This window comes from Penicillium arizonense (assembly GCF_001773325.1).
Source record: "Penicillium arizonense strain CBS 141311 chromosome Unknown PENARI_contig010, whole genome shotgun sequence".
Classification (NCBI taxonomy): Eukaryota; Fungi; Ascomycota; class Eurotiomycetes; order Eurotiales; family Aspergillaceae; genus Penicillium; species Penicillium arizonense.
Genome location: NW_019173287.1, coordinates 750,001 through 762,086, shown reverse-complemented (window position 1 = coordinate 762,086; position 12,086 = coordinate 750,001). Strand labels below are relative to the sequence as shown.

Below are 12,086 nucleotides of genomic sequence, written 5' to 3'. Positions count from 1 at the left end.
GGAGGGCGATCAAATAGTTTTTTATCCGCAACCCAGTTCATCATTCACAATGAAAAATGGTGTTCTCATTTGCGCCAAAACAATTTCCAGCCGTTGCCCGACTGCGACCGCTGAGTGATAGCAGAGTTGCGAGTGTTCACGCGGTCAATATCATAAGGATTAGCCTCGTAAGTCCCAGTCCGCTCCAAAGACGACTGAGAAGAGAGCGACGCAGCATCAGCATCAGTCATCGCCTCTGGAGCCTGAGTCCCATCCACAACAGCCTCGGCCACTATCTCATCTTTCTTCTCATCATTGTGACCTTTCACATTCGCCTTCCTCGCCAAAGTACGCATGAAATCATCAGCCTCAGCCGCATACCTGCACTTCCGACGAATAGCAGGACCATAACGATAAAAGATAAAAGGGAACGGACAACAAGCAAGCGCCAAAAAGGCAGGCACGCACGACGCCCAGTGAATCCCAAGATTGTGATACATATATGTCGTAAACAGCGGGAACCCAGCACCAAAACACGACCGAATAATCGAGTTGGCGGCCAGCACAGAAGCAGCATAGATGGTGTACGCATCAATGAGATAGTTCATGATCCCCAAGAAGACAAACACCATTCCAAATCCAAACGGCGCGGTTGCAAGCACACATACAATCCACGGTATTGATGCGGAATTCGTCCATGCGAACCAGAATAGCCCGATGGGAATGGCGAGACCTCCCCACATTGTGGGTGGGAGGCGTGCTTCGGGTGGTGCGAAGCCGTTGTGTGCTTTGTGGATTTTCACGTAGCGTTTGTTGTCGTACATGTTTACGCCTACCGCGGCCATCATTCCAATCATTACCGCTAGGAACGGGAGACTTCCGACTCCTTCGCTCCAGCCGCGGATTTCTTGGAAGATGATTGGGAATGCGTCGAAGAGCATGTATAGCGTGCCGTAGACGATGGCCATGTAGAGGGATAGGAGGAGGACGATGGGTTCTGAGAATAGGAGGATCCATGGGCGTCCGAGGGCTGTGGTGAATGCGTCTCGTGGTGATACTCGGCCGCGCTGAATCTCGACTTTGCTGCGGTAGACTTTGCCCGTGATGGCAGATAGTCTTTGCGCCCGTTTGGCTAGGAGTACTGGGGCATATGTTTCCGGGATTAGGAGGCTCTCAACCATCCAGATCAGACCGGTGAATACTGCCAGGAATCCTTGGACCCATTGCCAGCCGGCATTTTCACCTAGGAATCCTCCGATCACAGGACCCATTGTTGGACCTAGGAACGGGGCACCAGCGAACAAGCTCGTCGCTAGACCTCGATGTTCAGCGGTGAAGATATCAGCAATGACACCGCCGGCATTTGTGAGAGGCGATGAGCCGAAGGAACCAGCGAAAAAGCGGAGAATAATCAAGGTCCAGATGTTCTGCGAGCCTGCTGCACCCGCACAGAAGACTGAAAGCGCAAGAAATGTTATCAGAAAGACGAGTTGGCGACCGATGAGTTCACAGAGTGGCGCCCAAAGCAAGGGCCCGACAGCAAATCCAATCACGAACATTGAGACTCCCAAAGTAGCCACTTCCTCGCTCGTATCGAGATCGGTGACCACTTCATTGATACTACCAGCGTAAGCGGATGATGATAGTGATACGGCGAATGTGGCAAAAGCGACGGTAACGGTATACATCCATTTCAGAGTCGTGTTGAACTCCATAGGATTGCGCGGGTCGTTGGGGATCCATTCGACGACATAAGGGTCTCCTTCTGTGCCGGAACCAACATATGGATAGTCGACGATTTCAGGGGTCACCACGCCCTGGTCTGTTAAGATCCGCCAGTGTGGTATCCGGCGTGGGAGCGCTGCTTTGACAGCATCACTTTCCGTATCCTTTGCCATGGGGGGATTCTAGCGGGAATAAGCTCATAACCGGGGGGNGAAGCTTTTTAAAATAACTAAAATACCAAACTGTGAAAGGTCTGCATAATTTGGGTCCGATAAGAAACATCTGATGCTTGCGTGACGAGTGGAGTCCGATCGGATACCTCTTCGGCAAGCCGAGCATCTATATACTTGGCTTTCGGCGACCGCGGGCCGCGGCTGGTGGAGTATTCGTAGTCTGTATTTTGTATTCTGTATTGATTCAATTTTGACATTTCTCAATAACCTCCTAGGCTCTGTGAAAAAGACATTCATAATTCATTATCAGCGGGTCATGGCGATCCCTAACAATGTGCGAATCTACACCAAGTGAAAAGAATAACTGGATTTTTGGGTCCTCAAAAATTTTCGATCGGCACTTGCAGCTTTATGCCATTGCCGGGCCCAGAACTTTAACCAAGTCACACCCATCGAGATAATTTACATCTGCATCTGCATATTTGTGGTCAATCGTCACAGTGGGTTCCAACATTCTATGCCATCATGCTAATTAGTTAGGAATTCTACCGACGCCTGTTTAGTAGCTGGCCGTGGACTAAGGGTTGGCAAATACGAACACGTTTATCATTGTATTCTGTACGACCACGCATTGAGTCTTTGGGGTCAACCTAGGTCTAGGAGGTATTCATGTCTAGGATCCGGCCTCGTGTCGGTGACTGCATTTATCCGACCTTTTCTTCTGATCTCGCGCTTATACATTAGCATTGGCATTCAGAAAATACAAGTCGGTGGTAAATGCATTAGCACCATTATACCATTCAAACTGCGCGAGACAGGTATCTGCAATTTACAAATTTCTCTACGCTATACGAAGCCCGCTCCGCAGTTAGCATGTTTACAATGGTACACAATAATTTGGCACTCGATTTACATTGAATTCATCGATTATCCAACTGTTATGCTGAATTCTTCATATGTCCAAAATGGTGAAATGATAAAATTGAACGGCAGGGAAAGTTACGCTTGGTGTTCGTATTTTGGTCTGTCCTTGCTATATATATCTGGTCAGAACGCTGGAGCGGACCGCGAATTTCCCAATCCACCACTCAGTGACCGTGTAAGAGAGATCCTTAGGTGACCAAACATTGTCCAAATTGAAAATACAGCGTTAGCCTTCAATCATTCTACAATTTACGCTTATGCCGCTGCAATCATATCTCGAAAGGGGTAAACCGCAGGAACAAGTATACATGTACCCCAGGGTCCACTCCACATCTACGGATAAATTGCGCTGGCTGACAGCATTGTGCATCAACTCAGCTAATATCCGGGGAAATATGGCATCCCACCCGGGTGATACACAGTGGCGTCCGACAGGAAGCTTAATTTCACTTGTTTGTCCACGAATGAAATCGCGCAGGCGGGTTCCAGCCGCTCCCGATTCGTGGCAATTGCTTCTGTCCCTGGGCCAGCGATGCTCCTCCATTCAAAGTCGAAACATGGCCCTGAAAGATGAAGAAGTTATGCAGGGTCTGGGACGGACCGATGTCCTCACTGAATTAGGAGCGGCTTGGCAATGTCTCCTGAAGAAGCGAAGCGGGAGGAGGTGTAAGGCTGAAGACGGAAAGTATAAAATGAACCGTGGGCTGCTTGGATGTCCATAGCAGACTATCACGACTTGCATTGAGCTTTGTTACTCTGAGTATCGATTCACCAAGATCTTGTGGTTCATTATGATTGCAGGCAAAAGCCTCTACATTCTTGGCTTTTTGGGGGCCATTGCAAATGCTCTCCCAGAGCCAGCGGTACCCCAGGTGACGGCACCAGCAAAGTTGGAAGAAAGAGCGACCACTTGCACCTTCTCTGGATCGAATGGTGCTTCCTCAGCTAGCAAGTCGAAGACCGCCTGTTCTACCATTGTGCTGTCCGCAGTGGCGGTCCCGTCGGGGACTACCTTGGACCTGACCGGCCTGAAAGATGGAACAACGGTAGAGTGACCTATATCCCTGGTACGAAGGACGCTGCCAATACAATTTCTCATCTAGGTCATTTTTGAGGGCGAAACAACCTTCGGCTACAAAGAGTGGTCGGGTCCTCTTGTCTCAGTCTCCGGAACAGATATTACCGTCAAAGGTGCATCGGGAGCGACTCTGAATGGAGACGGAAGTCGCTGGTGGGATGGAAAGGGCTCGAACGGTGGCAAGACGAAGCCGAAGTTCTTCTATGCCCATAAAATGTTTTCTTCCACCATCAGTGATATCAAGATCATCAACTCTCCAGTCCAGGTTTTTAGTATTAATGGAGCAAAGGATCTCACCTTGAGTGGTATCACCATTGATAACAGCGACGGCGATGTCGAGGGTGGCCACAACACCGATGCCTTTGATGTGGGATCAAGTTCGGGTATTACTATCACCGGTGCAACTGTCTACAATCAGGATGATTGTCTGGCGGTTAATTCTGGAACGGTATTGACTAAACACACAATAAAATAGACCAGTCGCTAATGTGGACTAGGATATCACTTTCACCGGAGGTCTCTGCTCGGGAGGTCATGGACTTTCCATTGGGTCTGTCGGAGGGCGAAGTGACAACATAGTTGACAACGTGCACATCGAAAACTCGGTCATCAAGGACTCTGACAATGGTATGTGAACATAAGAGGCGAGTGCTGAAAAAAATTGTCAATCTCACTAACACTAACTCAAACAGGTGTACGAATCAAGACAGTCTATGGAGCAACTGGCTCCGTCAACAACGTCACTTACAAGGGCATTACGCTTTCCGGGATCGCAAAGTACGGCATTGTGCTCGAGCAAGACTACGAGAACGGCAGTCCCACTGGAACCCCTACGGATGGCGTGCCAATTACCGGTCTAACTCTGGATGGTGTGACAGGCACCGTGAAAAGCAGTGCAACGAACATTTATATTCTCTGCGCCAAAGGTGCATGCTCTAACTGGACGTGGAAAGGTGTCAGTGTCACCGGTGGAAAGACAAGTGGCTCTTGTTCCAACATCCCAAGCGGTGCAAGCTGCTAAGCGAGCCAGAATTGTACAGTCCTGCAAGATAGCTATCTGATCTGATAACGTCCAACATGTTCGTTTGACGAGCGAGCTGGTATAGAAAATGCAAACAGAACAAACTTGATATTCGTTCCCCATTTCTAAGGCCACAAGGCTCCAAGGCCATCTTGGTATGACTTAGCACCCCAAATCAGGCAATAATCATCACACGCGCCATGGTCCGGACGACATGAGCATCCCCTCAAGTCATCCTTTTCCAAAGAGCGTCAGTTATTCAAACCGGGTCTTTTTCCTCCGGTAGTACAGTCATTATTCGACGCGTGTTCATGCAGGATATTGGATAAAACAAGAATCCGCCGACCCAGGAGATGCATGACCGTGGCCAGCAGGGGTTTCAGGAATTGATGGGCATATGTCCTTGAATAATATGACAGCATGAAAGCCTCAGAGGGTGTGGATGAATCGTCCGGTAGGCTGACTGGTTAAGCTTGCATTAGCTCCACTGACAAGAATGTCATTGTGAACAGCTCCCCTCTTACAGAGAGCAACTCCCCAGGCCCTGTGACATTACCGGGGAAAAGTCTTACCAAAAAAGGACCTAATCGAAATATCTGCATTCACAGATAAGGGAGCTCAAGATCCATTCCAAGTTTCAACATGACGCTTTACCCCTGCTCTATGGGCTTGCTTGAGCTTCAACCACCAAGGGCACGATTCTCTCACCCTTTGGGCATGAGATATTCCCCTTTGGGACTTGCATCTGCCAATAATACCGGGTTATCAGCAGATAAGTCTCCGAGAGCACCAGTTCTGCTATGCAGTAGCCCGATCAACATTCCATTTCCTAGTTAATACCCCGAGCGGGGCGGTTCGTGCACCCGCAAAACTGGTCAAGCCATGACAAGGCTGTTGGTATTTTCCCTGGATCATTGCTGGAGCAGATAACGCTGCCGATCGGCAGTGTAAACTAGGGAAAATGAAGTGGTTTCATCATGATGGACCGCGGGCACCATGTACCTCATATATGAGGTGCACTTTCAGTTCAACATTGACGCCTGCAATCCATCGAATTAAGATCACAGTCTCACCAATGAGATACTGTTGCACACATGACCTGGCGAAACCTTACTGAAATGGCACCTCTAAGGAGTTAGGATCACATTGTTGGGACCAAAGTCCGCCTGAATTCCAGGTATGTGCCTTGCACTAGCTTATTGGAAGGAATCTTGTCAGAAAAATTTATTTCGTCATGCCGATAGCTCTGATTAGCTTATTTTTCCTATAAGCTCCTGCCCTAGCTTTATTTTTTAATCATTGCCTGCGACAGACCCCTTCTTCAAGGGAGGTTCGACCGTGTTTTTCGACACACTACATTTTCAACTGAAACATCTTCCTATTAATTGTCTGGGAAACTGAGCATCATGGAAGCCAAGGACTATCCTCCCAGTTTTACTAGTCGGAGTACAGACTTTCTTCCATCAGATCAACAGTCCGACAGCAGGATTATCACGGATGACGAGAAGTTACCTCCTGTTGATGGAGGTACACAAGCATGGCTATTTCTTATAGCTTCTGCAATGCTTGAGTCTTTAGTATGGGGTATGTAAGCTGATGCTATTGCATGTTTTGGATGGGAGTTGATAAATTAGCAGGTTACGCTTTTGCATTTGGAATCTTCCAGGACTACTACAGTTCACATCCGCCATTTGAAGGGTCGGGGCATATTGCTGTTATTGGAACTTGTGCCATGGTGAGTCGTCACGGAATTGCGGATGGCACTGGATGTAATTAATACGTGATGTAGGGCATCGCGTATCTCCTCGCTCCAGCGGCAATCATTTTCATGATTTTGGTGCCTTCATTTGCTCGGTGGGTATCTACAGCTGGCGTTTGCATTATGTGCTTCTCTTTAGCAATGAGCTCTTTTTCCACCAGTGTGACGCACCTCATCTTGTCACAGGGAATTGGCTTTGGCACTGGTGGTTGCTTAGCATACACCCCCACAATCTTGTTCATGTCAGAGTGGTTTGCCAAGCGAAAAGGCCTTGCCTTTGGAATTGTCTGGGTGAGTGATCTATTGCGTTGCAATCATTCTATACCGAATAAAGCTAACTATGTTTTCAGGCCGGGTCCGGTTTATCGGGTATCATTTTCCCACTCGCTATACAATGGCTACTTGACCAGTATGGAATAGAAGCAACACTCCGCATCTCAGCAGTGACTCTATTCATTCTCGCCGCGCCTTTTCTCTACTTCCACCGACCCAGAATCCCCATGACTGAGGTTGCGTACCACAGACTTAACTTCCATTTCTTATACGACAAGACTTTTATCGTTTACCAACTCGGAAACACCCTGGAAGCAGTTGGATTCTTCTTACCGACAATCTACCTCCCCACATTCGCACGCAGCCTCGGAGCCAATGACTTTATGGCCTCGCTCACCGTGACCCTGGTCAACCTGACCACTGTATTCGGCTCCGTGTGCATGGGATTCCTTTCAGACCGGTATCATATCACAACATGTATCTTGATCTCGACTGTCGGCACCGTCCTAGCCGTCTTTTTCCTTTGGGGCTTTGCCACTTCCATCGCGCCCTTATACATATTCTGCATTGCTTACGGCCTCCTCGCGGGCGGTTTCTCGTCTACGTGGGCGGGTGTTTCCAACGAAGTACAACGCGCCAACCCCGCCGCAGACGCAACGGTCATCTTCCCATTCATGGAGACTGGCCGTGGAATCGGCAATGTCGCCAGTGGTCCGCTAAGCGAGGCTCTCCTCAAAGCAGACAACTGGCGCGGACATGCATATGGTGCCTATGGGAGTGGCTACGGTACACTGGTTGTCTGCACCGGCGCCACTGCGCTGACGGGTGGGATCTGTGTTGTGGCGCGTCACTTCAAGTGGATATAACTGTGTGAACTGTGCCTATTGTGCACACCGAACATGTCGTGAACGGGAGTTGTTCTATATAAGTTGGGTTTATTTTCTGCTTGAGACAGGTTGAACTGGGTGATAAATAGGGTTGGTTTTGTGAGACAATTCGTCAATATATGTGAAAAAAAAGATATGCTACATATATACCACTTCACTTGGCAACTGTGCTTTGCGCTAATGAGAAATAATTGCACATGTCCCCGCGGATAGTCAGATTCGAGATGTGTGTCCGGCTTACTTGGTAATCCATCCCCAGACCCTCCAGTACCAGGGCTTCGGAGGTCCCGTTACCTTCTCGTAGTGAAGACGACCAGTATCAAGATCAGCCTCGGCCGAACGAACAAACGCAGGACGGAAGATGATCTTGTGTCCGGCGTACAACACAACAAAGACGATAGGGCAGATATAAGCGACAAAGAAGTCGGAGACATTGAAAGTCGGGATGAAAGCCGTGAAACCCTGGGTCAGGGCGATGAGGATGTTGAAGAAGAGGCCGTACCAGGCAAGGTAGGGCTGGAGGACGGCCTTGTAGGGAAGGGTATCGCGAGAAATGTTACGGGCAGACAATGCGCGCATGAATGCGATGTGAGAAGCGTTGATGCAAGCCCATGTCACAAACCCGGCAACACTGGAGAGGTTGACGAGCCAGTTGAAGACTTGGCCGGCGTCGTTGGAAACGTTCATGAAACCCAGCAGACCGAATAGAGCAGTGAATGCCACGCTGATGTATGGGACACCGTGCTTAGTGACCCAGCCGAAGCAGGCCGGGGCGAAGCCTTCGTAGGCCAATCCAGTTAGGACTCGACTGCCGCTATATACGTTTGAGTTTGCGGCAGATAAGACCACGCTTAGAAGGACGGCGTTGATCAAGCTGGGGAGGATCTTGACTCCAGCTAGATCGGCTGCGATGACCATAGGTGAGGAGGAGGCGTTCGTTTTGGCGGTGGCGAGTCGGCTGTTATCGTATGGGACGAGCAGGCCGATGAAGAAGATGGTCAGAACGAAGAAGAGAAGGATGCGGACGAAAGTCTTGCGGATGGCCGAGGGCACAGTCTTCTGAGGGTTTTCAGTCTCGCCGGCCGCGACACCAACAAGCTCAGTGCCTTGGTAGGAAAAGCCAGCCTGGATAAGGACAGCCCAGAAGCCAACGAACTTGCCGATGGATTCCGGGGCATCGATCATATACGTAGCAAATGCTCCTGGGTTGTGCCAGTATTTGAAGCCGATGTAGCCCTGCTCTCCGACACCGACATCGATGCAAATGGCAAAGATCATAAACCCGATGACGGTTGCCACCTTGATAGTCGAGAACCAGAATTCCAATTCGCCGTAGAAATTGACGGGAAGGAAGTTCAAAGCAGTAATGAAAACCCAGAATACTCCGATGAAAATTGCAATATTCAAATCTGCATTCCAGTACTGAATGATGGTACCGGTGGCGGTTAATTCGACCGCAAAGGTGGATGCCCAGTTGAACCAGTAGATCCAGCCCATAGAGAAACCAAGACTGGGGTCTATTAGGCGCGCTGCATATGAGGTGAAGGCACCGGGGATTGGGATGTATGTTGCGACTTCGCCGAGGGAGCTCATGACCGAGTATACTATGGAGCCGACGAAGATATAGGCGATCAATGCACCTGCGGGTCCGGAGTATGCGATTGCAGTGCCACTGGAGATGAAGAGTCCTGGAGCAAGTTAGATTAAGCTATTTTTGAGCTCAAAATGGCTGTGTACCTGTTCCGATTGTTCCACCTGGATATGGTTAGCACGTTGCTTGTGAGAGGCGAGACGAGAGACATACCGATAGCAATCATCTGAAGATGCCGGCTCTTCAGTTTGCGCTTCAGCTCTCCGGGGTTAGCCTCGGGATAGCTTTGCTCGGCGTCCGCTTGCTTGGTATCTTGGAAGGCATTTTTAGGCTCGGTTGATATCTCGTTCGCAGAGCTCTTGATGTCGCCGGTGGAGGCGTCGTTGGAAGCCATGTCGGACTACCACAATTATGTGTCTCAAAGCACCGCAAATGCGATGGATTGACAATAGAAAACAGTCGAGTTATTAAGAAAGAGCAGACGTTGAAATTTTTCATTCAAGGTCGAATTTCCGTTTTCGCTTGAAGAGTGGGGCTCGGAGGCGTGGAGAATATTTCTTAGGTAAAAAGTCGAACGATCCGGAAAGGAAGGACTTGACGATATATTGGTGGTTGATATTGGCATTTACTTGCTGTTTCTCTCTAAATTACATAGCTAAATACTGTCATATCGACATGTCGACGTATGGTAGCCCTTAAGATCAGCCTGCAGACTTAAGCTTAAATGTTTGATAGAACGCCAGAATTTTCCATGAGTGGGTCTATAAGGCTACCTGCCATTGGGACTAAGATGTATATCACTCTACAGGGGCTCAACACTTCGCAATCGAGTGTATGAAGGCGAGAAACAATAAGTGAATTAATTCAATAGTCATGTCATAGTGTTGCCTGCAACGTTAGGCCGCAAGCCTTCAACATTCTTACATTCCTTGACGCATATGCAGGGGGTTCTGAAACGAACATGTTTCATCCTCTGGTTCAAGTTCCATTTGAATGCTAACTACAGAAGACAAAGTGTCAAACCAGCCTAGATTGACCTCGATACCTGGCTATTTAGTTCAGGGGTCAGATTTTGGCTTTGGAGTGCTCATCAGCGATGTCTTTCTTCTTTGGGCCTGCGAATCCAAATATATACGCGCCAATTTTCCGCATCTGAATCTCCTCTGCCCCTTCAGTGATGCGGTACCGACGGAAGTGACGATATATATGCTCAAAAGGGTAGTGTCGAGAATACCCATCGCCCCCGTGTATCTAATCGGTCAGTCGTGTCTTATCCGTGAACTATCTGAGAATGCCAGCATACCTGAATGGCCCGGTCGGCAGCCTGACAACACAGTCGGTTCGCCCAGAAGTTACACATGGCAACTTGATCACTCAGTCGGCGCTCAATCTCTACCCATGGTCGTTTTCCCGACGACTGACATTCAGCCACAACACGATCCATCTCCCAGCTCGTCTTGAAGATAAACAGTCGCAGCATCTCAACCTGGGTCATAAGCTCAACCACCGGGAACTGAATAGCCTGATTATCAGCCAAAGTCTTCCCCTCGCCCCATATCTTGCGTGACCGGGCGCGTTCAATGCTCCGATCCAGACAGTACCGCGCAGCCCCGCATGAGCTGGCCGCTTGACGAATTCTATTCTCATGCACGAAAGTCTGCGCAATGGCTAGTCCCTGGTTAACGGATCCCAAAACCGCCGTCTCGGGCACCCACACCTGGTCCAGCTCGACGGTTGCGTGGTCAGTGGGCATATTGAGCGTCCACTCGTAGCTGGCAATGCGAAGTCCTGCCGTGTCACGGGGAACCAGGAAAGCCGTGATCCCTCGTGCAGATCCTGCTTGGCCGGAGGTCCGGGCGAAAATGAGAAAATGCGTGCAGTGGTGCGCGCCTGTCTGCCACTTTTTTGCCCCCGTGATTTCAAACCCGCCTCGGGTCTGGCGGGCTGTTGTGGACATGTATGTTGCATCACTTCCGTGGTCGGGTTCTGTTAGGCCGAATGTTGTTCGGAACTCTCCTTTCAGACGTGCTGGAATGAGGGTTTGCCTTTGGTGTTCGTTCCCAAAATGGTGAAGCATTAATACGTCGGGGAAATTCCCCACGATGCTGTGCTCGTTTTGTAAGTCATTGGCTAGTCCTAGGCCACCGCCGTATACTGGGTGTGAGGATAGGTGATATCGGATAGCTGACATCCACAAGTTGGTGTCTGGATGTGACTGGCCGCCGTATACTCGAGGCAATGCGAATCGGTAGAGACCAGCGGCATCGGCTCGGTTCCTCGCCTCACCTAGCCTAATCAGCCTGGAGCCACTACCGATATTGTTCTACTTACCTAACAGCTCTTCCCATTCCTGTCGTGGATTCCCGTTGTTATCCCAGTCAGTTCGTGCATATTCACGACGGTGATCGAAGAACCGATCATTGTCATCAGCATGCTGCAGCGGCAGGATATTTGAATGGATAAACGAATCTATAGACTCTAGGTGAGCTTTAAGCTCGGTTGGGAGCTCGAAATTCATGATGGCAATGCTTTATGGACGATTGTACTCGGCCAGGCTATCTATATGATGTGTTCCCCGCATTCGGACCTCGGCGCGCATCTCGTCTCGGTTGACATGTTGACGATCAAGTGGCTAATGACCAAAGTACAACCGCAATTCGAAGCAAAATTAATGCA

General features: G+C 49.4%; 5 protein-coding genes across 5 annotated transcripts; 2 read left to right on the top strand and 3 right to left on the bottom strand.

The window, feature by feature from the left end:
* Window positions 1-65: 65 nt before the first annotated feature.
* On the bottom strand, window positions 66-1,877 carry PENARI_c010G01351 (MFS transporter; the record flags this gene model as incomplete). The annotated part of the gene is made up of 1 exon (XM_022632125.1): window positions 66-1,877. One exon carries the CDS (start codon window positions 1,875-1,877, stop codon window positions 66-68), a length of 1,812 nt encoding a protein of 603 aa, XP_022487877.1.
* A 1,715-nt stretch (window positions 1,878-3,592) lies between these two features.
* Window positions 3,593-4,900, top strand: PENARI_c010G02912 (glycoside hydrolase family 28 protein; the record flags this gene model as incomplete). Its single annotated transcript, XM_022632173.1, has 4 exons — window positions 3,593-3,847; window positions 3,905-4,327; window positions 4,377-4,506; window positions 4,572-4,900. 4 exons carry the CDS (start codon window positions 3,593-3,595, stop codon window positions 4,898-4,900), a joined length of 1,137 nt encoding a protein of 378 aa, XP_022487836.1.
* A 1,406-nt stretch (window positions 4,901-6,306) lies between these two features.
* Window positions 6,307-7,798, top strand: PENARI_c010G04241 (uncharacterized protein; the record flags this gene model as incomplete). Its single annotated transcript, XM_022632213.1, has 5 exons — window positions 6,307-6,484; window positions 6,538-6,635; window positions 6,690-6,754; window positions 6,821-6,950; window positions 7,010-7,798. 5 exons carry the CDS (start codon window positions 6,307-6,309, stop codon window positions 7,796-7,798), a joined length of 1,260 nt encoding a protein of 419 aa, XP_022488000.1.
* Window positions 7,799-8,056: 258 nt separating this feature from the next.
* On the bottom strand, window positions 8,057-9,804 carry PENARI_c010G07051 (uncharacterized protein; the record flags this gene model as incomplete). Its single annotated transcript, XM_022632283.1, has 3 exons — window positions 8,057-9,507; window positions 9,557-9,574; window positions 9,624-9,804. 3 exons carry the CDS (start codon window positions 9,802-9,804, stop codon window positions 8,057-8,059), a joined length of 1,650 nt encoding a protein of 549 aa, XP_022487783.1.
* Window positions 9,805-10,475: 671 nt separating this feature from the next.
* Window positions 10,476-11,928, bottom strand: PENARI_c010G03002 (acyl-CoA dehydrogenase family protein; the record flags this gene model as incomplete). The annotated part of the gene is made up of 3 exons (XM_022632177.1): window positions 10,476-10,661; window positions 10,714-11,696; window positions 11,742-11,928. 3 exons carry the CDS (start codon window positions 11,926-11,928, stop codon window positions 10,476-10,478), a joined length of 1,356 nt encoding a protein of 451 aa, XP_022487796.1.
* Window positions 11,929-12,086: the final 158 nt, after the last annotated feature.